Source organism: Gallus gallus, chromosome 12 (assembly GCF_016699485.2).
Source record: "Gallus gallus isolate bGalGal1 chromosome 12, bGalGal1.mat.broiler.GRCg7b, whole genome shotgun sequence".
NCBI lineage: Eukaryota > Metazoa > Chordata > Aves > Galliformes > Phasianidae > Gallus > Gallus gallus.
The window spans coordinates 2,331,851-2,357,906 of NC_052543.1; the positions used below are offsets into that span (position 1 = coordinate 2,331,851).

Genomic DNA, 26,056 nt, shown 5'->3' on the forward strand with positions numbered 1-26,056 from the left:
GAGTGGATACTCTCTGAACACCTGAGTATAAAGAATGCATTTAAGTGGCCTTGTCCAAGCAAATGAAAAAGCACACTTACCTTTCAGTTTCAACTGACAGCACTAAGCTGTAGATGAGTGTTTGATTTAACTGTGCAGCACACAACTGAGTATTTTTTCCCCCTCTACAAAGGACAGAGTCCGTTGCCATGTATGAGCAGGAGCACCTCATTTGCCTTCCACCAGTATAGCCAGAAGGCAACCCACGATACCAAACCACACGTGCATGAGGAATCCCACGGCACTGCTGCCTTCTGACAGACAGCAGCAAGGCACTGAGCTGCCCTGCCCTTCCTGCAACTGAGCTGCAGACTGGATATTCTGGTGCACCTTCAAAGGACACCAGCAGCACTCCCTGCTCACATACGAAGCAGCAAAAAAGCTGTGCTGCTTGAAACCCCTGCAGAAAATTCAAGGCTGGCAGGCAAGCTGACATGGCAGATTTGAATCCATGGGCATCACGTCCTGCAGGTCTAGGAGTCCTTGCAGACCAGAGCAGTGGGTGGAGCCCACGCCCTCTGAAATCTCACCTCTTGTTTACTCTGCCCTTTATTGCAGCTGGGCCAGTAGCTACAGCTAGGTGCTCTCCTGCACAGGGCCACTTTCTGCTGATAGGCAGAGCGCTGCTTCTGTACGGGTGGCAGAGAAATGCATGGCAACAGCTCAAGGCCATAAACAGAGACAGGACTTGTATTTGATTTTTTAATAAATACACTTTACATTAAAGAAAAAAAGGCCTTCAATTTGCAGTTTCCACACAGATGGCAAAAAGGGAAGAAAAAAAAAAAGGATTAAAAAACTGTAACCACAAAGGGTAGAAGGGGAGAAAGAGGGCTCAAACTTTAATCCCAGATTCCCACGTCCTCAGAAACACTAGGCTCCAATTAGGGCAAGCCAGGCTTTCCATCAGCCTCCCAGAGAGCTGGAATCACAGCGAGAATCTCTGCTTTATACAGCCTGTTCATTCAGTTACCAAACACCCCCAGAACTCTTCCCTGGAGGCCCACTTCATCTGAAACACAGAGACCTTGCAGGCAGTAACACCTGTTGTGTTTTTAAAAAATAAAATCATATTTAAAATAAAAATATTCTCATTCCTCAACAACTTTAGAAACAACAATCCTCTTATTTCATTTAGTAGTTGCATAAAAATGCCTCTCTTTAAATTTTAAACAATTTGTTTCCCCCAAACCTACCCCACGGTAATAAGGTACTACAGGAATACAAAGTTCATCAGTTCATTCCCTCTTCACTATAACACCTGCCTTTTTTTTTTTTTTTTTTCTGTTTTATATAAAACTATTTCTGTTCTTTAGGAAAGAACTTTATACAAAGAAAATATACTGTGAAATATCTTCAGAAGTTTCCTTGAAGAGGAGAGTCATCTCAGCCTAAAATAAAAAATAAAAAAAAAGGCAGAGAGAAAAGAGGCCTAACCCCAGGTCTCTTTATTGTAGAGCTTCAGACTTTGCTCCGAGCCTCAAACCGACTCAAACCAACACAGCAGATGAGCTGAAGTTCCTCAGGTTTTCCCAGGAGGAAAAGGGTTGGGGTGCTCAGAATCCGTTTCCAATTTGGTCTCTGGTCTTCTGCTGGGAAGGGAGTGTCTCCTCCTGGCAACACCCCGCCTAACACTCGCGCCTCACTCGTTCAGAGTCAAGATTATGTCATCTTCCAAGTCGGAGTTATCAGAGCTGTCAGCTGAAAAGGAGACACACAGGTTATGTTCAGTGAGTGGACAGTCAGCAGGGCAGCTAAGCAAAGCAATAACTCGTAAGAGATGGCCACCAGCTGCTTGGGACCAGCAGCACCTCAGCAACAAGGAAGGTAGCTAGCACTGTTAATGCATTTAAAAATCAATCAAAAGCAGTTAGCAGACCTGCACCAGAGCTTTTTCCTCCCTGTTAAGGCAGAGGGAGAGGAGGACAGCAGCAGCTCCAGCAAGTGCTGTTTCTATTAGCCGGCAGTATTTTCTCATGACAAGACAGAATCGTGCCAGGAGGAATACCTGCACACGAGCTGCCTGCACAACTTAGCGTGCCCATCTGGAAGCCATCGTGCTGCATCCACCCCACAGCTCTTTGTGCTTGGTGCTGGACAGTCATTTCTCACAGCTGTCATTTCAAAGCAAGTCTGACAGTTCCACCAATCCAATGTGGTGAAACGTGGCCTCTACGTAATGTTCATGAGGCTAATTTATTATGCAGCAAGCTGGACCCAGACTTCTTCAGCATTAGGTTCTTATTGGCCTGATGGTCCTGGCAGCATAGAACAGTGGGAGACCTCCTCACAGAAGAGGAAGCAATCTATGCACTCAAAACTAGCACCTTCCTCTAGCAGCCCAAAGGTTACTATAAGTTCATTTAACTACATGAAGCTCATTAACAGAGACCCAGAGCCTATTTCTGAACATTCTGCCTTTGCTGGTTTTTCTTCCCTGTGGTACAGGATGAGAGCATGAAAGGATTTGCCAAAAGCAGTCACACACACACACTTGCTTTTTAATAGAAAATCTCCCCTCCCTCAGTTGTACAAGAGGGAAGAAGGAGCAGCTCTGGCAGCAAGGAAACCTCCTGCCTTACCTTGGAGACAATGATGGTTCTTTCTCTTATGTGAATTCATTGGATGCTGCAGTTAACTAGGTATTAAAATAGTTAGGAAAAAAAAAGACAACAAGATTTCCTTTTAGCCATTGCTACACTAGATCTCTAAAATGCCTGTTAAGGTGAGCAAGGCCTTCTGGAACATTCAACCTTCTCAGATGATATCCTTAGGGAAAAAAAAAAAAAATCACAGGCAAGCACCAGAGGGCACAAACCCTTTTCCCCAACCCTCTTCTCCAAGAAAGCTTCTAAGAAGGAAGAGAAAAATGGAACGCCCAAGTTGAAGATACAGTTATCCTACACCACACTGGCAATCTGTACGGACAGCTGACTGCTGGAGTATCCTGCATGCTTCTTCCCCTTCTGATTAAAAATTACTTGGAAATCAGCTGATCTTTCTGGCCACAGTTCCCCAGGTCTCTGATGCACCCAGTACTGAAACCAGACTCATTCAAGAGTGTGGTATTTCCCCAGGAAGAACAGGGGGAGAAGGAGCAATTACTTCTGAACTACTTAAAGAAGCTCCAGGGAAGGTACAGGCTGCCCAGGAGCTCGTACTGCTAAGAAGTGGGACAAGAAAGCACAGCTGCAGCACAGCAATGGTCTTCCTCATACTGCCAGGTGCTTTCCACTGTGAGCAGCCCTTGTCTCGCCTTCCATCATGTTGACTGTGAACTGAAGGGTGATCTCTGCTCCCAGAGCAGTTACAGCCACACAAGGAGAGCTAGTAAACACCGGTAGTCACACTTATGCAGTAAGAGGGAAAGAAATCCAAGAGAGATAACAATACAGATGCTCTGGAGAAGAAAAGCAGCTGAAAAAGTTGTTCTTACCTAACACCAGAGGAAAGCTTTGAAGGAGTTCCTAGCTCCTTATGCTCCAGTCCACCACATAACCTTACAGATGTGGAGCTCAAAACTAAAAGTAAACCTGATTGCAGTTAACTGCTTGGAAGAAGCTTGTAAGACCTGTCTGGAAATTGCCATTTTAGATTACAGAAGAAACCGATGAAACCAAGTCAGCCACGCTGCTGCAAGGCATCATCGCAGATACTTGAATTCAGCACATTCCAAGGTGATTCCTGTCCTCGACATGGAAGAATAATGCAGAATTCGCATCTATCATACATATATCCCATGTCCACTTCAAAAAAAAGACACTCCCCTGGCCTAGGAACAAGCTTCTGAAAGATGGGTACAGTGCACACATTGCTTTGGGCAAGATAAACAGACCTACCCAGCCCAAAGCAATAACAGTGGAGAAGCAAGACAAATTTATACTTAAGAGTTTCTCCATGGATTGCTGCTGAAAAGGAAGCAATCTCTTTCTAAGGCATGAGAAAAGAAAGCTGCTTGCTCCCGTTTCAGTTGTTCTTTGAACTATTTCTTTTGAAGCACTCTCACTATTTAAGGAGATTCAACCAAAATAGAGAAAAACAGGGAGCTCTGTTGCAATACCAAATCCCAAAAGGCTCTATCCATTAACAACATACACACGTGGACATTTTGTAATCTGCAGTGCTCTGCAAAGCACACCTGAAGTAACTGTTAGGTAGTATTCAGTTTTGTTGTGGGAATAGCTATTGAAATTACTGCCCTGAACTGACGCTCTGCTCTGCCTCCTGGACAACTCAAGTTCGAGCATTCTGGGAGCTCTCTTAACAACACTGAGCCCTGCATCCTCTGCCAAAACCAAAGTGGGGTTGTATCAGCATTGGCATGTCAGCTATCGGGACAGGCAGAAGTTACATGCAACCCCAAAATGTTGAAGTGCAATACTCTGTCAATGAATTTAATCTATGTCAGTGTCCAAGGTGATCCTGTGTACTATACCTACCATGTGAAACCCTTATCACCTCATGCTAATTATTTATCCCTACCAGCCTCTTAAGTTAAGGGAACAATCTTATCCCTATTCCACAGCTTGGAACTTAAAAAATTTAGTTTGGTAAAAAAAAAAAAGAATAGAATCTGATGGCACAAATCCCAAGCCTGATGCTACAATCTCACCTTCCTTTTCTTGTAAGCCTTTTTCCAAACTGAAACACTAGATAAAGAGTTTAGACCTTCCTTTCTTACACTCACAGTCTGTTAATTTTTCAGGTCTCTGTATCTATGTCAGAAAGAGAGAACAATTACAGCTTTATCTCAGTTATGTTAGTAGCAGAAAAAAGGATGCAAAGTCAGAAATGACACGTTGACTTCGCACTTTAAGCAACTGCAGAAGAGAAAGAACAGTGCCAAGGAGCAAAAAGGCTTCACTGTCCTTACAGGCACAAATAAGGTAGAGAAGACAAGTGAAGCGACAGGTTCAACCAGAGTCCCCTCAAAGGGCAGGACAAGCAAGCAATCATACAAGGCTTCTTCACATGTTATTTCCTGGCCCACCTTTTAGACTTCACACACACACCTGGGAGCTCTTGAAGAAAGAAAATGCCTTCCTTTCCAGAACTCAGCAAGCTCTCAGATAACAACTGTTTTTACTGACAGATTGCTATGAGAGGCCATGGGTGAACAAGCATGATGTACTGTGCTCTACATACCAGTGAGGGAGAAAGTCAGCTAAGTCAATCTGGTTAGATCTGCATGTTCATCATGACATTAAGCAGAGGACAAGGTCACCTGTGGTTAACAAGCTGGTAAAGGTACTTACTATCTCCAAGAATCAGCTCAACTTCCTCATCAGCATCAGAGTCTTCATCTTCACCCTCATCACCCTCTTCCAGGAGGTTGGCAAGTTCCTCATCATCGGAGGGCGAAAAGTCATTTTCTCCATCCTCACCAGCGTTCTCATTGTTCTCATCCTCCTCCAACTCAGCCTCCAGCAGCTGGTCTGTATCTAATTCATCGAGGTCATCTGTATCATCATCATCTTCGTCATCATCTTCTTCCTCTTGCTCTTCTTCCTCCTACAAAGACAAAACCAGTCCATTGTGGACATTAAAACAAATGCAGAGTGGAGTAAGAACAATTGAAGAAAGCACTCCTACAGATTCTACTTCTCCCCACATCCAGAGATCACCTATTATTACGTACAAACATTTTCTCTCTGAAAGTACAGAATACTGCACATGCTGGATCATTAGCAGGCTTGCAGAGTTTGACCTGCAAAAGGCTAGTGCAACATGGATACCACTGAGTCAAGCTCCTCTCCCAATACTGCCATCAACACATCATCATAATGCAGTCTTGAGAAGGACAAGCAGTAAAAACCAGTAATCCATGGTTTTGTTGCTAATCTTGTGCAAAGTGTTTTAGTTTTAACTGGAAAAAAACTTTCTCCTTCACATCAAATAGCACGCAGCATGGATGTTCAGTCTCTCATCCTGATTTAGATGAGATACAAAATGTAGCAAGATACTATCAGCCCATACCAATCCCTGAACCACTCAGCTGAAGATGCTAGACTTGCCCAACCAAAGCAGTTCAAAATGTTCATCTTTGGCATTTATCTGCAGATTGAGAGCTTTCTTTTTCTTACTACTAAATCATAAGAATTTACATTCAATAAAGCAACTGAATTTCTGATCGTGCAGGCCAAACCCAGAAATTCATAACTAGCAGATAAAGCTGAGTGGGAAGAAGCCATTACAAGGCTATCATTTTTCCATACAAACAAGAGGTTGAGAGTGCCATCACAGGCTGAGCTCCAGGAAGCCTCCAAGACTCAAGGAAAGGGTTCAATAAACGTGCACATCTCCTCAAAGTATTTTCCTCTAACAGAATGCTCTCATGGGGCAGGAAGGCAGCTCTCAAGTCTTAAATGCCCCTTTGCTTGGGGAGGGAGCACGTTCTGAAAGCTATGAAGCAGTTAAGATAATTAACAGTCTACTGGAAGAGTTGGTTTGGCCTTCAAGCTCACTGTGCTCACACTGTTGCTTTAACTACTGCGTTTTCAGATCCATAAAGTAAGAAGAAAATGCCCTTACTTTCACACCCACCACTCAGCCTACTTTTTCTTCAGTCAGTGCTGTAGGAAAAAACACAACTACCACACAAATCCAACATCTGTCAGAGGCAAAAGAAACGAGGAACGCCAAAAAGTCTGGGCATGTTCTATTGTCTCTCCCCTTGCAAAAGGCAGCCAAGTCTCTTGCGTGTTCTATGTAGTGTCAGCATAGAGGCCAATGTCTAAAACTTTATTACTCCACTGAGAGTTTAAATACTGATTAAAAACTGAAAAGACAAGGGAGTTTGTTTTCCTTTTTCAGCCTCTAAACCCTGAATCTGCAAACAAGGAGAACAATTCATTTTCAAGGTTCAGAAAAATTGAAGCCACACTTTTCGTTATCTGTAGAGACACAAAATTGTAGACATTAAGAAAAACTACATGGACAGTAAGATTTAAATTTTGTGTAGTTGAAGCCTAAAGAATTCTGAAAAAGTGTAATATCAACCTTGTCATTCAAGCTTAAGGCAAGACATACATAGTAATATCATAATTTAACTGCAGAATGAAGTGACATTTGTATGAAACTAAAGATTTCTTTTGACTAGAAAATTACCAAGAAAGGATATATTTAGGTACAAATTAACTTTGAAGGACCATACCAACCAATGAGGAAAAATCCCCTATGAAAATGCAAATAGGAACAGAATGCTTGACAACTGAAATCAATGCTTTCTTCTTTCCAGTTTAAATTACTTAATCTGAAGCACACAGTCAAAATCCATCCACACTCATTCAAAAGCCACCTAAGAACAATAAAATCAGATCTTTATGGTAAAGCAGAACCAGAAAATAATGTGAAAGCCACGCTACAGGAAGTCACGCCCTTGTGTGGCAGAAGGGGTGCTGCATAATGTGCTCACTGCAGATTATTTCTGAGCTGAATGCCACTGATCACCATTCAAGAGGAGCGAACCTGCACTTAGTCATGTTTGAATGGACATAAACAGGAGCCAGGAAGCTGTGGTGCTTCTGCTAAGTAACGGGCAGATTAATCCTGCATTAGTTTCCCAGCAATCTCCAAGCACAAACCTGCAGATGCATGGTGATAATCCAGGCTGGAACACAAGGCTTGTACATGGTGAGACATTTTTCAGCAAAGCACACTGGCCTTCTGCACCCAAACCCGAGGTGTGCAACATACAGCTGAGGAAGACTTCACATTGTACTTCCTCACACCCAAAACTACCATCTGTGAATGACATTCAGTCTACTGATGGATATTAAGGCTGCAACCTCATCAGATACCACAACTGTCTCGCATACAGGATCCACACACAGATAAATATGGTATGTCTTCACTGATGACTCATACATGTATACCAGAAAAGAACAGTGAAAAAGCCTTGTGCAATGTCACAGGGAAGATAGGACAATCATTCCAAATCACATCTGCATTTGTGATGGAGAAATCTACAAAGCATGCTCCTATCTCATCAGTAGTTCCCAAGAGCCTTGGGCAAAGGCACAGGTGCTGCTAGACAGAAGAACCAGCACACACACCTGTGCAAAGCAAGCACCTGTATTCCATAGCACAAAGGAATGGCATACACCACATTACTACAACAAACAAAAAAAACCAGAAAACACCACCACCAGATCGAGGAACTGTTTTAGCCATCACTAACTCCTCTAGATGCCTGAAGATATCCCTCTGTTTGGGTTCTTTGTAAAAGCTACTGAGCTCAGCACTTGAAACGTTCCTGTAGTCTTCACATTCTTCACTGCTTCTTTACTCTCTTCTCTCCAACAGGCATCACTTAAGAGCTGCCAGTTATCTTTATCTTTCCAGATAGTGCAAGCAGTAGAGTACTGCAGAATCAAACTGATCATCTTATAACCTTCCCTCCGGAAAACATTTTGCCTTGCTAGCAGCACTCTGACTCACTGCCTGGCATTTGTGGGACTGCTCTGCTGCTAGGTGACCTGTTATTACAATACAGCCATACCAGGACCCAGCAGGCTTCCTTAACACTCCCAGCCTGAGGCTATGATGGAGAAAGGAAGACCTAACACTCCCTTTTAAGTGGAGAGGCAACATCAGAGGGACATGAGGGAGCCCAGCTTTGCTACCTGTTTTAGTTACAATGATTCTGATGTACTAATTGCTTGTAAATACTTAAGGATTAACTTCAGGGAGCTTTACCTTAATAGTTAGATCTCTTTAACTCGAAGTCTTAAGAAGATAACTCATTTATGTATAATATCATCAGTTACACATGTTATACAAGTATAAACAATGCAGGAACTACAAGTTCTTCTACGGCAAGACTGCACCATAGCTCAATCCAGAAGCATGCTGTGACACTTCAGGAGATCTCTCAACACTCACTGGCTCACCAGAATTCACTAACTCACTCACACAGTACCAAATAAATCACTTAACACAGTCTATGCCTCTCAAACTACTTCAAAGATGATTTAAGATAGTAGCAGTGATTCACATCAGCCCTTGAACTTACCTACAATGCAGGCAGACTTACTGAGATGTACAAGAAAAGCTAGGCCTCTTACAGAATCAGACAGGTCAGTTACATTGCAAAGGATAGCTCAGGATACCTCAAAGCAAACTACTGGTAACTTAATTCTAAGTTTAATTCTAAACTATCCAGTTTATGCAAATATTCAGAAAACCCAGGAGATTCGGTTCAATTGATTCACTACTTATAGCTACAAGAAATCCTCTAAAAGAATGGCATAAGTGGGAGCAGCAGCTCTGCAGCAAGAAACACGTGTTGTCAGTATTCATATCCAGATCACAGCTCAGTAAATAACTTTTGGTCTGGTTCAAGCTCTGTGTATTTACTTGGATATTGTTCAAGTCTGCATGCAATTTCACTTGCACTTCACAGACCCTCGCCTCCACCACAGACTTTCTTACTGTTCTCCTTCTCCCATTCATTTTGCACATACAGTAACTCACTAATTTGTCTTTTTGGGTAGTACAGGTTATTGATACTTAACATACTCACTGGTGTTTATCTCTCAACAGAAGGCTCAGGAAAACCTCCATCTTTCACTTCTTTAAACACTGATGCAAAATACACGTTAACCAGTGTCCTGCTTTTATCAGCATTCCATATGATGACATTGTGCAGCAATCTGTTGGGTGCTGGAGCACAGAGCACTGTGGAGCTGTACTTCCTGGTCTTGTGTTTCTAGCAGTCTCACATGAGTTCTGGCTCTTCAAGGGGAAGGTACAACACTGAGAAGGGAGACACACTACAGCTCCCAGGAGCCTTCAACACTCCCAATTCTGGGTGATGGGAGTGAGCTGTTCTCTTCGCTTCCAGTCAGAGCATTTAGCAGTACGGTCAGAAAATCCTCTCCCATGTGTTCGATTTATTACCTGTAACTCCTATTTTATGTCATTATATTACATTCTTTTACTATTTGGAGTAAATTTGTTCTCTCTCCCTATCTTAATTGGGTTGTTTTTGCTTTCCTTCCCCCCCCCCAAAAAAAGGGGGCAGGAAGTTGAAAAGGAGCCAGGGAGGCCTCCCCCTCCCCCCACTGTCATGTTTAAAGTTCTGTGGTTTCACGCATATTTCTGCACTGCAGTTTAACATTCTATCACTGCACATACAAAGTGCTTTCTGGAAGTATGGCTTACAGCACTGCAGATCAATAAAACCGAACATTTCAAGCTAATGCTGCAAGTCTCTGGCTAGCAAAAGGAGCAGAGATAACCTTAACCCCAATTATATTTTGTATACGAGGACCACAGGTTGTGGCACCACTAGAAGTGGATGAGCAAACCTTCTCAGATAAACAACCCCCAGGAGAACAGCTTCCAAGTTCCCTAAAAGTCGTTGAACATTCTCCTTACTGCAGCTTCCAAGGAAGGAACTTTGCCAGAGGATGATTAAAATGAATAGATAAGTATGTAAAGAGGCAGAGAACACTAAGAAAATAACACTGTCTGAACTTCCTGAGAGTTTATTTTCTAAATCATACACAATTCCCTTTATGTATCAATCCACTTGTGTATCAATTCTCAGTTATTGGTGAATTCAGAGAAACTATTTCTACTGAGTAGTCAGGACAACACCATACACTGACTGCAACACACAGAAAACTAATCTCAGATGTCCTTGGATTTGCAGAACTGTGGTTGATCAGAATTTCCTCTTCCCTGAGATGAAATGCACAAATTCTGTAACATCTTGTAGGTCCCCAGCACCTCAAGGACATTGGTCACAATGGAAATTTCAGACCCTGGTCTGCCTACAACACTTCATATTTATTAAGCATGTACCCACTGAATACCACTGAATCCCCATGGTGTACTTCCTTGTCTGTCCCTGAACTGAAGTGAGCATCCACTAACTTAATGACACTGAAGCAAAGCTTCAAATAAATGAGAAATAGAATTTTCTTCCGTTCAATACATATTTTACCGAAACACTAAACCAAAGCAACTTTCTATAACCTGTAGTCTAAGTATCCATTGTGTGCAATTTCCAAATTTTGCTTATTTCATGTTGAGAGAGTGAAAAGAGCTACAACAGAAACACAAATATATCAGCTTACTTTATAAGCTGTCTTGAGACTTTTAATCCTGTTTCTTATATTTCTTGAATTCAAAGTTTTCTAGTCAAGATGAACAGAATTTGAGATTTCTCAACTCATTCTTTTCTTCCTCTGCTAGGGACTGATTCTATCCAAAACAAGTATTTACAGTAACAGACCCCTGCCCAGCTTTCTTTGCTACTGTTGTATTAACTGTTCAGCTGTCATGGGCTCATGGTTGCTCCTACCCCAGCCCCATGCTCACCTCCTGTCACCACATCCAAAACAACAATTCTCCTCTGTAGGTGCTTTCCAGCAACTCCTCTCCTCTGAAAATACATTCCCTATTGCAACCCTGTTTGAAACCTGCTGAATGATACTACTCTATTCTTATTTTCATTTGAGGCTACCTTTTCCTCTACCTGCAAAGTGGTCAAACAATGAAGCTTTCATCACTTTTTCAAATCTTCCAGCTCATATTTAATTTACTTCTGTTTTTCTATAGTTCTGTAAGTCTAATTGCCTGCTAATAAACCCCTGCTTATATAAACAGTGGTCTTTCTCTAATCTTTTTTGTAAAAAAAAAGTTTTTCCCAGTCTTTTTTTTATAAACATTTATTTGCTTTTGCACCTTCTAGCTTACTTTTTCTTCTCTTTCATCCTCTTCCTCCAAGTTACTCCTAGAGAAAAGCAAACCATTGTCTAGTAATCTAGCCTCTTATAAAGTATCAGTATATGTTTTCATAAAAGAAAGAACATTTGTTGTTCAAACACAGATTCACTGAGGAGTATTTTTCACTTCAGAGAAATAAGTCTCTCCATTTTTTAGTAATTTATCTTTCTCTACAGATGATCCCCTTGTCAGACCTTCTGACAAGTGCAAAGTCTCTAGTAGCACATTAGTACTTTCTCAGCCTTGGCTACACACTTCTCAGGAGTGACAACATCTGGTTTCCAATCACTTAGAGTCTTATATCCAATTTCCTCCCCCACCCACTTCTTCACCTTCCCAGAACAATGGGCAGCAAAAAAAAGAAAGCTTATGTATACTTATGTATTGCCAACAGTCCTTTGGTGGGGGGGGGGGGGGGAAAGAAGGGGGGAGGGAAGCAGGGCTAAGCCTCCTGAATAACCTAGTCCTTCTCTTTCCCCAAGAGCTAAGAAGCCCAAACTCACCTCCTATAACCACCCCATTCAATTAATTCTAAGTATCCATCTCCTTCATACTTCATGACTGTATCTATTTTACCTTCTTTGCTACTTGAGTGTTAGAACTTCTACTTCTTCATAGCCATCTAGGAGGTCACAGAGCTACAAACATAGAAGCCTAGGAATGTACAGCAGTTACTATATGAACAAGCAAGGAATCTTACCATATCCTTCTATGCAGAAGTAGATACGTTCAGATTTAATACAGGAGACAGCACACAGCATACAGCATGTAGTGAAGAAATAAAAAGCAGTTACTCTCTTTGTCTATATAAGCAGGTTAAGTCTATCTAACAACAACTACTTGTGTATCTGTCATGGATGTGTTTTCATTCATCATAGACAAAACCCTCTGTTGGATTGGCACGTTCAATGGGGACTCTGAGCAACACTGTTTTGCCTATGAAATGTTCTCATCATAACATGACCCTATGTCTCTGATGATAATCTAACTTTAGAGTCACTGACTGCTTTGAGGAATGTGCAAGTCATCATTCAGCCGTTGCTGAGAAACACCAGATCACAGTGGTGATCTGACACAAGCTGCCAAATGGATTGAAGTTCCCCTCTCTACCCTCACAAATAGGTAGCCACGCAAAAACAAACCTGCATCAAAGCAACAACAGCAAAAATACAATGGAATTGTTGTTGCAAGTCGATAGGAGTAAAATCCTAAAATAAGTTGAGACTATACAAAGAAAGTCGAGAAAAACATTTCTCTCTGTTGACTAAACAAGATGTTAGAACACCAATTCTTTCAAGTACTCTGCCTCAACTCCAAAGCTTTCATTTCACATCACCCAGAATTTTCCAAACCAATGTAAAAAAGACAAATTACACACCTACCATCACCATTTAGATAGCCCAGAAACACTGCAGGATTATTAAGTTCTTCAGTTCTGGCAAAAAAAGCAGAACACACTTTATAGGACGGGGGCAGCTAAGTGTGGCAATCTGCTGTTGAAGCCATACATCTCTCTAGAAACAAGAATAACTGAGAAGAACACTTGAGCCTCGCAGATGCAACATTCACATCATACACAACAGAGAAAAAGAGGTCTTAAAGAACTAACACGAGGGGAAAAAACCACAAACAACAAAATCTAAACTAAACAGGTGGAAATACAGCCTACAAATCCCATAACCCACTCAGAAGATCACACCATCCAAACTGAAGTTTCCCCATTTTGACTGCACTCTGTGGTCAGCCAATTCACTTATTTTAGCTTTTCTGGTCTCCATTTCTACAGCACAGCAACTGCCACGCAGCACTTCCAGGCCACATCAGTGCACGCACTTTTCTTTGTGCCGTCTCCTCAAACTCCTGCTCTGCCTCACTATAGAAGACAGCAGAGACCAACCAGTCAGGAGAAGGAAATAAAGAATCAAACAAGCTAACCAAAAAATGGTACAGCATCTGAATCAGTAGCTTAGATATCCATCTTATTTTTGTGAAGTCTAATTCTGAGTGCAATCAAAGTAGTGGCAAATGCAGGAGGAAGAGGAGACTGAGTAATGGGGAGCTCAGCCTACTTCCCTGCAGACTGAACATGTAAGTACTTGCATGTCAGTCACTGATGGATCCCTTTCAATACTCACCCAACAGTAAAATAACACAAAAAAGCTAATGAAAGCTCAATGCAGAGAGACCAGTATTTTCTGTAAGAGTATAACATCCAACAAAAAAAAGCTCACAAACTGACTGCTGCTAAGTATGCTACCTCTTCACCTTCCCTCAGTGACTGCACCAACATCCACGCAGTATTTGTTATGTTTAACAAGGCCTGACAACGCTGGATTACCTGTCAGAACTAGGAAGCAGCAGCTTTCGTAAGATCTATTATGTAACAGCCAGCTGACATAACAGCACTGATGCTCTTCCCAAGCACTTCAAACAAAACCAGAAATCTTCATCACAACAGTATCAAGCACAAGTCAGCCAAATCAGCCTAACCATTTAGAAGGTAATTTACCTAACAGATCAGTTGGTTTTACAAGGTTCAACTTCAGAAAGGGGGAGTAATATAATTGTTTTGCTTCTTAAATAAGAGAAGAATTTAAAGATAGCAGGAGAACATAGCTTACTTTTAAGGACTCAGTCTTTGCTTTTTGAAAATTCAGACCTATTGCTGGCTCTTGTCAAAACCTCAAGTAGATGTGTTTTTGTCCACAATTCTTATGGCTAACTTTACTCAAACCCAAGTTTCTTCTGCATCACATGATGTCCAAGCAGAGCTTACACAAACATACTTACATTCAAATATGTATTGCTTTCTGTACAGGTAAGAAACTGTTCTCATGGGCCAATGTAGGTCATACATAGAAATATATCTACATAAAACCAAGAGTGAAGATACAGGGACCAAACAGATTAATATCTGCTCTGAAAATCTTGGCCAGAGAGATACCACAGTAACGCTGATTCACATTACTTTTCCCCCCACACCATTAACATAAAAAGATCAAAAAGCCAGAAGGTACTTCAGAATATCTGTGACAAGTCTCAACAAGTTTGAAAGTATATTTCCAATATTTCAAAGTCCAGATCACAGAAAATTAACTAAAAATGTAGGATAGCCCTCCATCTGAGTATGAATATACAGATAACCTCTTTTCATACGGAAGGGAGTTACTCTGGTTGGCTTCAACAGAGAAGAGAGCCAGAGATATTGCACTTATCCTGGGAATTTTCTACATCCTGCTCAATGCTGTATGTCTCTACAGAAACAAAAGCTGTATTTTGTAAGCCTAAGTGAGTCACAAGGCTTGAACAAGCCTGACTGGACAGCAATGTACAGCAACAGAACAGAGAGCAAGGTTTACAGTTTGTTCTGCGAAACAGACACAGATTTAATAGAATTCGGATGCACAGATGTTATGTTGAAGTCAAACCTCTCTTACCAAGGAAGTTAGATTCCAATCATCCCTAAGAGACAGATCCTGTCCAGGAGACATTTATACGCTCCAGAAACAAAGACTACAAAAAAGAGCAATTATGCAAGTATCGACTAATCACTTTTAGCTTGCAAACTAACCCCAGAAGCAGCTTTGCTTGAGTACTCCCATAAACTCTACTGATAAGCTTCCAGCATGCTTAAATTATGCCTAGGGCCACCTTAACTTGTACAAGAGGAAGCTTCCCCAGCCACATTTAATGGATGATAGAACTCTTATCATTGCTTGGTACCTTAATGTTACAGCCTGGAACCAATAGCACTCACACTGCAACCTCATCACAAGTAGAGATCTCCACTTCAGTCATCACTTACCAGTGATATCACAAAGCAGTATCTCAATAGCTGGTAGTAAATCATTGTAGCAAAAATTAATTTTGCACTGTACAAAGTATTTCTTGAGATTTCACAAATAAAATGTGAACAAGCTTACTAAAATACACTTTACACAGACTAAAACAGTTGAAGCAGAGTCAAAAATAGAACCTAATGACTAAACGAGGAAAGCACTGGATGGCTGGAAAGTAGAAATGCTTCAGAAGGAACAGTAATTTTTTCACCCTGCTCACTGTTTCACAGGGAATTCTATTCCTCACTCAATCTAAAAGTCCTTCACCTGAATACAAGTTGCTAAACTGAATCCTCTAGGGAGAGTAAGAGTGACTCTTGATTTCCTAAGAACCCTAAGACTTCAACTTTGTAGCTTACAGAGGGCAAGATGCGTATGTTAACAACTGCTTCATTTTAAGAATGACAGTGAAATTCTATAAGTAATGACTAGTTGGAAAAAAATTCCTCTTTCCATGGATCTACTGTCCAGTCTTCTGAAACAGAAAGTAAGTCTTAGCCTAGCAACAAGATTCAAAGACAAAAAGAGTATGAGAAAGCCAATTTTCCACACAGAAGCATGCGTTCTGCTGGTTTGGTTTTTTTTAATGGTACTTACTGGAAAAATATGAAGTCAGCTTTTCTCATAGGAAATACAAATAAATGATTTACTAGAATGCAGAGAACCAAAGAACAAAGAATAACACATTTAAAATCTTTGAGAAACTGAAGCATAAACTCTTTGCCCATTCAAAAAAAAACCACCAAACCAAAAACACCTGATCCCAAAAGAGCTACAAGTTTGTCTTTGATTCTCATTGTATCGTACTAAGAATTCTGCACTGCTTTGTATTCTACCAACAGCACCCCAAGGAGCACTTACTGAAATTCTTAGCTCTTTTGTCAGGTTGTCAGAGTTCAAAGTGGTTGATCTGAGAAGGAAAAGCAACACATCCCAATGTAAACCTAGAGCTCTATTTAAGATTTGTAAGGCATTTTTCTGTGTACAGGTAGTGTGCAGTTTCACTGCATTAGTCACACATCTCCCTTGGAAATTGGTGACAAGTCATATCCCGCTGCAAGACCTGGGCACGCTTAAACTGAAGAAAAGGAAAACCTCAAAACACTTCTGTCTCTACTGGACATCAAAGTACTTTAAATAACAAGCAGAACAAACAGCAAAGTTTCTGATCAGGATTAGAATATTTATGGAAATTAGCAAATAAACTATAAATTATCATAACAGTTTACAGTGCACAAGATGACTGAACACAGATCCTGTACTTGTAGTTTTAGCTTACACTGAAAGTAACAATATCTGCATCACATGAAATGAACACAAATGAGGCATATGAGTAATAAGAGAACACCTGTGGCCTCTCACATGCAGACAGGTAACAGCTACTCTTGAGCAAGTAGGTTAATGCTGTATTTCTCACCTGATCTTCTTCTTCATCCTCTTCATCTTCTGCCAAACGCTGCCTGCCCACTTCATACAGTCTGCAAACTGTATCCATGTTCATGGAATCCATGCTGCCTTGATTCTGAAGAGGAAATGCCCACACAGCAGTTAGCCCCAGGAATTACCTATTGCATTCACATTTAATACTTTATCTGGTCTTGGTTACAGAAACATAACCAAAATCCTCCCCTCCCATTTAGTAGCAGCTATACAATTAGCACTAAAAATGAGACTTTTCTGTTTCAAAGGCTAACCCAGGAGTGACACAGTATCTACTTTCTGCTTCTGTCATCCATTAGTTATGCTCTTATGAACAGACTTAAAACCTTTACTGGATCCTGAACACACTCTGGGCTAGCTCTCACCTAGCTGCACAGCACTTCCTCTCACATCTGTCTCCCTGCTGTGAACACTGAACCATGGACCATGAGAAAAGGTTAGAAGCTGTCACACAGCAAGAGTCCCAGAAGACAGCAGTCTGAACCCCCATCAGCCACTGCTACTAAATGCCATTTTAGGGGGTTCAACATTCCCAAAGACTCCTATAGTAGAAAAACATTCTCATATTGGCCTCACCACCCTTGTTTAACTGCTAAATTCTGAACTTGCATTTTTCAGTCTGCAAGGACCAACAACATACAATGTATTAAGTTGACAAGATTTTAAATTAGTCTCTACCTATACACAGCCAGGTTATAAACTGAGCACTGACAGCATATTAAAGAGCACGGAACTAGATTCATTAGTTTAACGTGGCAAACCAGAAGTTTCACTCAGTAATTTTTGCTTCAAATCCTTAGCTTCTGGGATTTTGCTAGGAAAACAAGCGAATAACGAATAGATTAAATAGAAATCCATAGAAAAGATCCATGGGGTGTCAAAAGTATATAGCATTTTCCAGGCATTTGATGTAGTGCAAATTTTAATTGGAAACTACTGCCATAAATAGCAAAAAAATGCATTTGTGCTTCTGAGAAGCAAAGATGTTATACAGCATTTATTTTAAGTAGGAGCATTTTAAGAATGAAGGCAAATGCATTTGAAAGTTAAGAATTCAGAGGCAGAAAGACAAGACAGCTTTTAAGCTAAACTGCTGGTGAACAACAAGAGGTGAATGGCACCTTTACCACCATCAAGCCACCACCACTAGTTAGCATGTGAAATTGACAGTAGGTTTTAACTGAAGGTTTTAAAAAAAAAGAGTACAGCTATGGAAACCAGAAAGTTAGCTCCTTTACCTCAATGACAGCCAGATAGCAATCCTTGCTGTCTGTGCACAAGTCAAAGATATTCCGCTTTACATCTATGGTAGCTGGAAAACATCATAAAATGAACTCAGTTAATTGCATATTACTTAGTGCTTGCTGGGAGAAAAGATCTACTTATACATGTCTAAAAGCAGGTAACAAAATGCTGGGACAATAAGCAATAGCTGAAGTAAAAGTGAAATGAATTTTGTAACTAACTCAACCTGTAATAATTTTGGAGACTCATTAAAAAAAATTGCCCGGGAAGTTCTTAACCGATCTCCACTGTGCTTTCTCCCTTGATACACTTATGGGCTTCCCTAAGCACAATAAGCAACAGATAACCTTTCAAGACAGGTGGCAACCAGGGGACTGAGTTTATCTCCTTTCAACAGCAAGAGCCATATTTACGTTTACAGCAATAATAGCCGCAATAGCTGCAGTATAGCTGCAGAAGCTTTGCAAGCTGTAGGCCAAACTGACAACATTTTGGACTACCAGCAGGGGAAAATGCTGAAGGGAAAAGGAAAATAAAAACAAAAAGAGGTCCTTCCTGAAATTAGAGCGATGACATCTTGGCCAAGTGACCTACTATTTTAGATTATGCCCTACTTGCAAAAAGGAAAGGAAAATAAAGCCAGAAATTCTGAATAGCAGCAAGTAACAACGCTACACATTGCACAGGTAATATATTTGGACCTGTTTCTGCATTAATCACAACAGCTACGCTTTAATCAGAATAGGTTATAGCAGAATTTGCTTTGCCACACATGCAAAGCGGAGAAGAAAGTAAATATTACTAAGCAGAACTTTCAGTAAACCTTCAAGCCTCCAGATCAAGCTATTTGCTCCTCATTTACCTATGGGTTTATAATCAGTGGCATTAAACGTCCTGAAAGAAGAGCCGAAGGGACTTCTCATTCTCTCCTCCAGAAGTTCATCTTCATCATCTGCCTGCAACATAGCTGATACAAGGAAACATTATTCCACAAACCCACCATTTGTCACCATATTTAATCAACTTAAGTTCAAACTCCGACAAGAATTTTCTTTTTATTTAATAGCTTAGCAAGACTAATTTGATATCTAACCTTCCAGAGCTGCCTTTATTACTACTGCAAATCACTGAAGCTTAATAGGGAGGATAAAATTACATTCTCAAGCATCATCAGGTCTGTTGTTACATACATTTTCTTTTTCAAAAGGTTGATTTTTTCTCTCTCTCAAGTGAGTTGTGACATTGCTGATGTTAGAGAAAATTATCTTTGTCAGCAATACACACAGCATGAGCTCCCTGGGAAAAAAAACCAACAAAAACCAACCACTAAATAGTCCACATATACCAGTAAGCTTCGCAGTTAGACTGTCTGAAGCTTCCAATTGCACTGAACAAGCATCTACTTGTTACTATCAGAGATGTCCAAAGAGAGTAATTAAGACTGAGAAATCCTACCTCCATACATAACTGTGCCCGTATAGTTGAAGACCACACGACACTGATCCAGTGCAGGAACTGTGTGTAACAAATGGAAAGTTCGGAGGTCCCACTGAAAAAATACAGGCTAAGGAGCAACAGGTCATGTAAAGTGTCTGCTTCCTTTTCAGTACAGTGCTGAAAAGATGATTAATTGCTTTCAAGAAACCTCACTGACACTCCCTTGTAAACATAATAGAACCAGTGTCAGATCCTAATACTACCTTCAGAATCAAAAAGCTTTTACTGAGGACATCATTCCCAATGGTCAGATGTTACTGCAGTAGCTTCAAGGTACATCTTGGTAAGGGAATGGAAGAGAGTAAAAGTATCACTAAGTGCATTAGAAAAAAAAATCTCTCTCAAGTATTTCCATTAGTCCAAAATCAAAAGTATAGCCCAGATTTAAACTGTGTGGCTGTCTGAGAGTCCCCATTTACTTGATTCACAGACAAAAGCCGTTGCATCTGAACATAAATTATAACACATCAAATAATTTACAGAACTTCAGCAAACAGCTGTGTTCTTCAAACAAATCATTTAGGTTTCAACATATTATCACTATGGCTGAAGGATACAATTTCTGTGTTGACTATAACCTCTAGCCCATTGGGATGGAAAACACCACTGATGGTCATGTTGAATTTATCAAACTTGTGGATGGCTTGTGCTGATCTGACGTCCCAGAGGACACCATCATTTAGGACAAGGTCATCAGTGGGGTTAAATGTGGCACAGTTCTTCTTGTAGTTGTTGGCAAGATCTGGGTTAAACAGAGTCAATAGCTTGTTGCCAGTCTGAATATCATAGATCTTTTAGATTAAAAAGAAAGAGAAACATTAGTCACAATTTGTAATGTACCTGCACCTTAACACATCCCGTGTTTTAGATCACTTCTAGAATCACCCCAGCCCCATTCTGCTTTATCATTTCAAGCAAGAGCATTCTTAAGATAACCATTCCTTTGTCAGTCTTAAACAGTTTTTCACAGCTGGAACCTAGTGTCACATGTTTTGGCCAGCACTTAGATTACCACAGGCTTACAAATATATACTAACACTATCACGATAACCCCATTTTGAAAAATGAGGCATGAAGCTGCAGACAAATGTACCACTTTGTCAGAGCCTGTTTCAGAAACAGAAGTGCTTTTCAGAGCAGACGGTATTTACGAATATCAAAACTCCAAAGCACAAGGGGCTGGTGGGTATGGGAAGGTTGGAGCCATAACTACAGAAAAGAAGTTAAAAATGTGGGTATCTACACTGAAGGGCAATTTTCTGTACTCTGCCCCAATAAACTGTAAAAAAAAAAATCTTAAAGACCTGGAAGATGAAAAGGGCTTTAACGAAGAAGAAAGGCTTTATGGCCATTTCAAATGAGTTTCATCTATAATACTCTGCAGAGCCCAGCTGTCCTTCAAACTCAGCAAAGAAACAGTTCTCTAATATGGGCAAACAACCTGTTTAACAGATAAATACAATACACAAACTGATCTGACTTCCAGATTATTCAGTTAAAAAATGGGCAGGAATTAACAGTTGGCTTAAACACAAAATATTTATACAACATGGTCAAGTTTATACCCTTAAGCAGAAGGAGAAGTTATTTGCTATTTTCAAAGCTCTTCCTGTAGGTCACACAGGGCCTCACAGCACCCAGAGCTGCTAATAAACATTCTGTGAAGAAGTGAATTCTTCTCATAGCTTTGCAACCACAACTTTTACTGGTACTTACATGGGCAATGTCTCCTTTTGTGCCGATGACTCTATCTTGAGAGTGCTTGCTGAACTCCACATATTGGTCATCAGGGAAGGAATGCCTATAGGTAGAATCAGTAAAGATGTCAAGGACATGTAGATTTGAACTACTAGTGAAAAGACTTTCCTTTGCCATTGACCACGGCATACTACAGTACTAAAATGCTCCACTGGCATTTGTAGGGAAGTATTTATTGCAAACACAGTCTTTTCAGTAGATCTATTATAAAACACAAGCAGCAAGTCAATAAAATCACAGAATGAATCATAGAACGGCTTAAGTTGGAAGGGACCTAAAAGATCATATAGTTCCAATCCACTATAGTGGGCAGGGTTGCCACTCTCTAGATCAGGCAACCCAGGATCCCATCCAACCTGGCCTCATCACATGCATACAGAGATGGGGCATCCACAATCTCTCTAGGCAACCTGTTCCAGTACCTCACTGCCTTCCGAGTAAAACTTCTCACCTAAATCTCTCCTCTTTTAGTTTGAAGCTACTCCCCTTCATCCTATCACTATCAGCTCATGTAAGAAGTCAGGTCCCCTCCTGCTGGTAAGCTCCCTTCAAGTACAGGAAGGCCACAATGAGGTCTCCCTGGAAATATGTAATAAAATTACTACCACAACAGATCCTGCACCACACATTTAACACTATTTGCAGGAGTGACCAACGAACTGCAACAGGAACAGTCACACACATATACATGTGATGGTATGTTGAACTTTTTATCTGGAGAATGCTCTCTAGCTCACAGCAAAACTGTTGCTTTCAACTGAGGTAGAGGATAGCCCAACCCTTTAAGGAACAAAGAGCCTCTCCTCCATTTTCAGTGAGAGCAATTGTAAATATTAAACACAATTTGACATAGCATTCTCTGGGATATCCAGGTTCAAAAATTTCACTGTGCAAAACCAACACATAAAATTCCGTAACTGGTTACAAAAAGGTTGTCAAGATGATAATCTTACCAACATAAGAATAAAAATACAAACATAATTCTCTGCCTTCAGGAACAAGGGTCATCTTACTAATCTAATTGCATTAGATGACTCTCCAGGTAAGTAAAGTAAGTAGAATTTTCAAATGTGTCTGCACTCAATAAAACAGGGAAGATACTAAAAATAAAGCACATTACTTTTCTCATGTTTTCACAGCAGATACTGGGGGAGCTGTGCTGTCCTATTCTTTCATGGAGCTTGTTCTTAGGGATTCTGCCTATATTGAATGTTTCCAACTAAATACCCAACAGAGATCAGAATACACTTACTTCATATCAAAGACAGACTTCATTCCCCACAATGCAGACAGAGGTTGGCTCCATGTAGCAGATGTCAGCAATAAGGATCCATCCTATATTTCCAGATAGGAGTGGAGGGGAAGGAAGGAAAAGAACACCAGGGAAAACAGAGGTTATCGTTTTACTTGTGCATGTTAATTTAGACTTAAATTAATCTTGTAAGAACTACAGCAAGTTTTGTGCTCACTAAACTGCTCCCATGAGGATAATGTCTCAGCATTCAACATTATACCAAGAGCTCTTTATTCTACATAGATGAAGGAAGATGTTACAGATAACAACGGGAATGATCTGTGATGTTAATAGCAGATAAAAGCAGGATGATCTCTGCCTGAACTTTGATGACCTCTGAGTGGCATTTTGCTTGCTTTAAGTTGGTTACCTTCTATTTCTCTCTGAAATCATTCCCTGCAAGATTTTTTTTTCCCCTGTTTGATATATTCTAGCATTATATCTCACAACTCTTAAGTCACTTTAAAATCCATTACTTACGAAGACACGCAGCCCCTGCATCTTCTCAATATATTATCTTGGGAAGAAAATAAGTTACAGAACTCAGAGAGGCAGTATGTAACTACTACAAGCACTTTGATCACAGGCTCTGCAGGCCAGCCAGTAGGTGCACTTGAGATTTATATATCCAGATGCACCCCAAATAAACCAAGTGTTAGTCTACAAAAACTTCAGAACTCGGCACAGGTCTCCAATTACTCACCCTGGATGGTTCAAGGTGCGTGATTGCAGAGTTATGGCAGTTGTAACTCGCCTCTTCCTGTCCACTGAATACATTGTATAGTTTCAACTGCCCTGTGCAAGTACCCAGCATTAAGAATCGTTCACGCGCAGAAAAAGCACAACAGGTAAAGCCACTCTCATCCTCATTTGCTTCCCGGAACACAGAAATTGGACGGAACCTAGAGAAGGTGGAAAAAGGGTTACCGGGAAGAGAGCAGCAAAGCAAAACGGAACCACTGCATGAAGTGATGACACTGAAACCAGTCCTCACTAACCGTATAGGCTGAGGTTACAGTTTTCTTTTAAGACAAACTAAACGTTAATTATAAGACTACTGGTCAAGTGAGAATGTGACAACAGTGGCTGCAACAATTCTGGGTTTGTTCTGCATGATCAAGTACTTCCATTCCAGTACACCATTAAGTTGAAGAACTTAAAGTCTGCCTTCAAAACCAAACAGCTGAAAACCTGAAAATGCTGCCATTTGGATTTTCTAATGGAAGGAAAGCCACGTAAAAAGGCTAGCAACTTGCTGTGCTGAAGATTAAGCTGCAAGATGAAAGATACGCATTCTTCTATCCTCCAGCTGTCAGCACGTCCGGGTCTGTCAGCAAAACAACCTCAAGGCTATGCTACTCTCTCCTGTAAAACTGACATCACATACCTTCCAAAGGAGAACAAAGAAATATGAGCTTCCTCAACTGACGTTGCCAATTAATTAATATCACCCCGAAATTAGTGTGTATTTGTATCCTCAGTGCTGACCCTTAGTATAAGAGAAACAGAGGTTCTAAAATTGCCTTGCAAAGCTCTGCCATCTGCCACTGTTGAACTTAAAATGCTTGCCTGCCCAAGGAGGCTCCTCCGTGGGATTCCACAGCCTGATTTCAGGCAAGGCTTTTCAGCACAGGGCACACTCGGAGAGGGAGCAAGAAACGTTTTTCTTCCTTACCTGCTAAATATAAGATGTCTATCGAAGCAGCCACCATCCACCCCTCCATACTTCGGAAAGGCTGCCCTGCGGGTCAGCCGTGAGGTAAAGTTAGTTGGCGCTTGGCGCCTTTGTTTTGGCTCAGGACACTGGTGGGGAGTAAAGAGAGAGAAAGGGGGACAGGTGGCAACAGGGTTTTTGCAGCGGGCATGCTGCTCCCTAAGGTACTCTGTGATTATACTGTCCAGTGTGGGCGGGGAAGGAAGGTGTCTGTCCAGCTGCTTTTTGATAGCTGGGCTCTGGCTGTAGGCGCCATGGTCCGATTTTTGTCGCAACACTCTTATTTTTCTGCCGTTGCAGGGAGATGGCCTCTCCCTGACAAAGCTAATCCTGCCAATCAGAGGAGAGTTGCTGGCATAAGAAGGGCCTGGAAGAGCAAGTGGACCCTGGGACACAGGCGGCCTTGCCTGAGCGTGGACAGACGTGGCAGCAGAACCTACAGAAGTGTGGCTACTCAAACGGGCTGAGATGCCATTAGCTATGCGAGGAGTGCGAGGCAGGGCCACGGGAGAGGCAGCAGCTGCAACGGGGGTGAAGGCAGACGAATGAGATGCTGCAGTCATGGGTAGGTCAGCCTCTTTAGTAAGGATAGATGCAGTTTCTCCTAGGCCCTTAGAGATGAGATGGTTCCGAATCAGGAGCAGCAACTCCTTCTCAGGAAATGTGATCCTTGACTGAGCCACCACATCCGCTTTCTGCAATCGAGCCAGGGAGACATCTGTGCCAATCAGCAGTGGCTTCCCAGAGACACGCTCTATCAGTTCAGCAGCGTATTTACAGAACTTCACGTGCTCGCTGCGCTTGTCCTGAAGCACTGGCTCTTTCATCAGCTGCTGAATTTGACAGCTGCTGAAGAGTGGGAGCTTGCTGATAATCTGCCGGACAGTACTGCTGCGTGAAAGCCCTACCAAGGCTTTGCAGGCTAACGCTCGGATTTGATCTGCATCTGTGATTGGCATCTTTATAGACAGCAGTGACAGCAGCACTTTGATGCCGTTGTTGGACTGCACCACATTCCACATCTTAGCCAGCGTGTGCTCACTGCTCTTAGGGGCCTGAGGAAGCTTTCGCCGAGGAGTTCCAGAGATAAATTTGCCAATACTGGAGATCCGATTATCGGGGCCACACACGCAATTGATGATGATCTGAAGGGCTGATTTCTGAATCTCAGCATCATGGATGAAAAACTCACCCTCAGCAACTCCAAGGATGATACTAATACCTAGTGAGGGAAAGAAATAATTCCTTTAATACTCTCTCTGTATCTTACAGCTGCATCAGTTAAGTATGGGAGTCTTTCACAAATCTGAGAAGAACACCTAATTCCTCTTCATTCTGGGGATTTCTGAAGTTCATTTTTTTCCTAAAAGGCATAAGACACATTCTCCTGCCTCCCTGACAAAAAATTTTTGTTTCTGTTTGTTTAATACTCTCATGCTCCTCCATTTCCTTATCAGTAAGTGAGGAGCAGATCTGTCAGAGCTCAGGCATGGC

The 26,056-nt window shown here is 41.3% G+C and overlaps 1 protein-coding gene across 6 annotated transcripts in view; it reads right to left on the minus strand.

Annotated features, from left to right (window-relative positions):
• Window positions 1-727: 727 nt before the first annotated feature.
• DCAF1 (DDB1 and CUL4 associated factor 1) overlaps window positions 728-26,056 on the minus strand; it is a 48,988-nt gene continuing 23,659 nt past the window's right edge. Inside the window, exons 14-26 of one of the 6 annotated variants that reach the window (XM_015292905.2) lie at window positions 24,524-25,784; window positions 23,552-23,750; window positions 22,807-22,889; window positions 21,513-21,597; window positions 20,354-20,587; window positions 19,755-19,848; window positions 19,162-19,266; window positions 18,293-18,366; window positions 17,032-17,136; window positions 12,476-12,484; window positions 5,295-5,550; window positions 2,622-2,677; window positions 1,604-1,740 (exon numbers count right to left, since the gene is read on the minus strand). In XM_015292905.2, the coding sequence (XP_015148391.1) occupies window positions 2,658-2,677; window positions 5,295-5,550; window positions 12,476-12,484; window positions 17,032-17,136; window positions 18,293-18,366; window positions 19,162-19,266; window positions 19,755-19,848; window positions 20,354-20,587; window positions 21,513-21,597; window positions 22,807-22,889; window positions 23,552-23,750; window positions 24,524-25,784 (2,525 nt within the window). In that variant the 3' untranslated portion in view covers window positions 1,604-1,740; window positions 2,622-2,657. Of the gene's footprint in view, window positions 1,741-2,621; window positions 2,678-5,294; window positions 5,551-11,761; window positions 11,783-12,475; window positions 12,485-13,186; window positions 13,211-16,475; window positions 16,525-17,031; window positions 17,137-18,292; window positions 18,367-19,161; window positions 19,267-19,754; window positions 19,849-20,353; window positions 20,588-21,512; window positions 21,598-22,806; window positions 22,890-23,551; window positions 23,751-24,523; window positions 25,785-26,056 lie in introns of those variants that run through there. The other 5 variants (XM_004944402.4, XM_015292904.2, XM_040646496.1 and 2 more) reach the window with 5 other exon arrangements.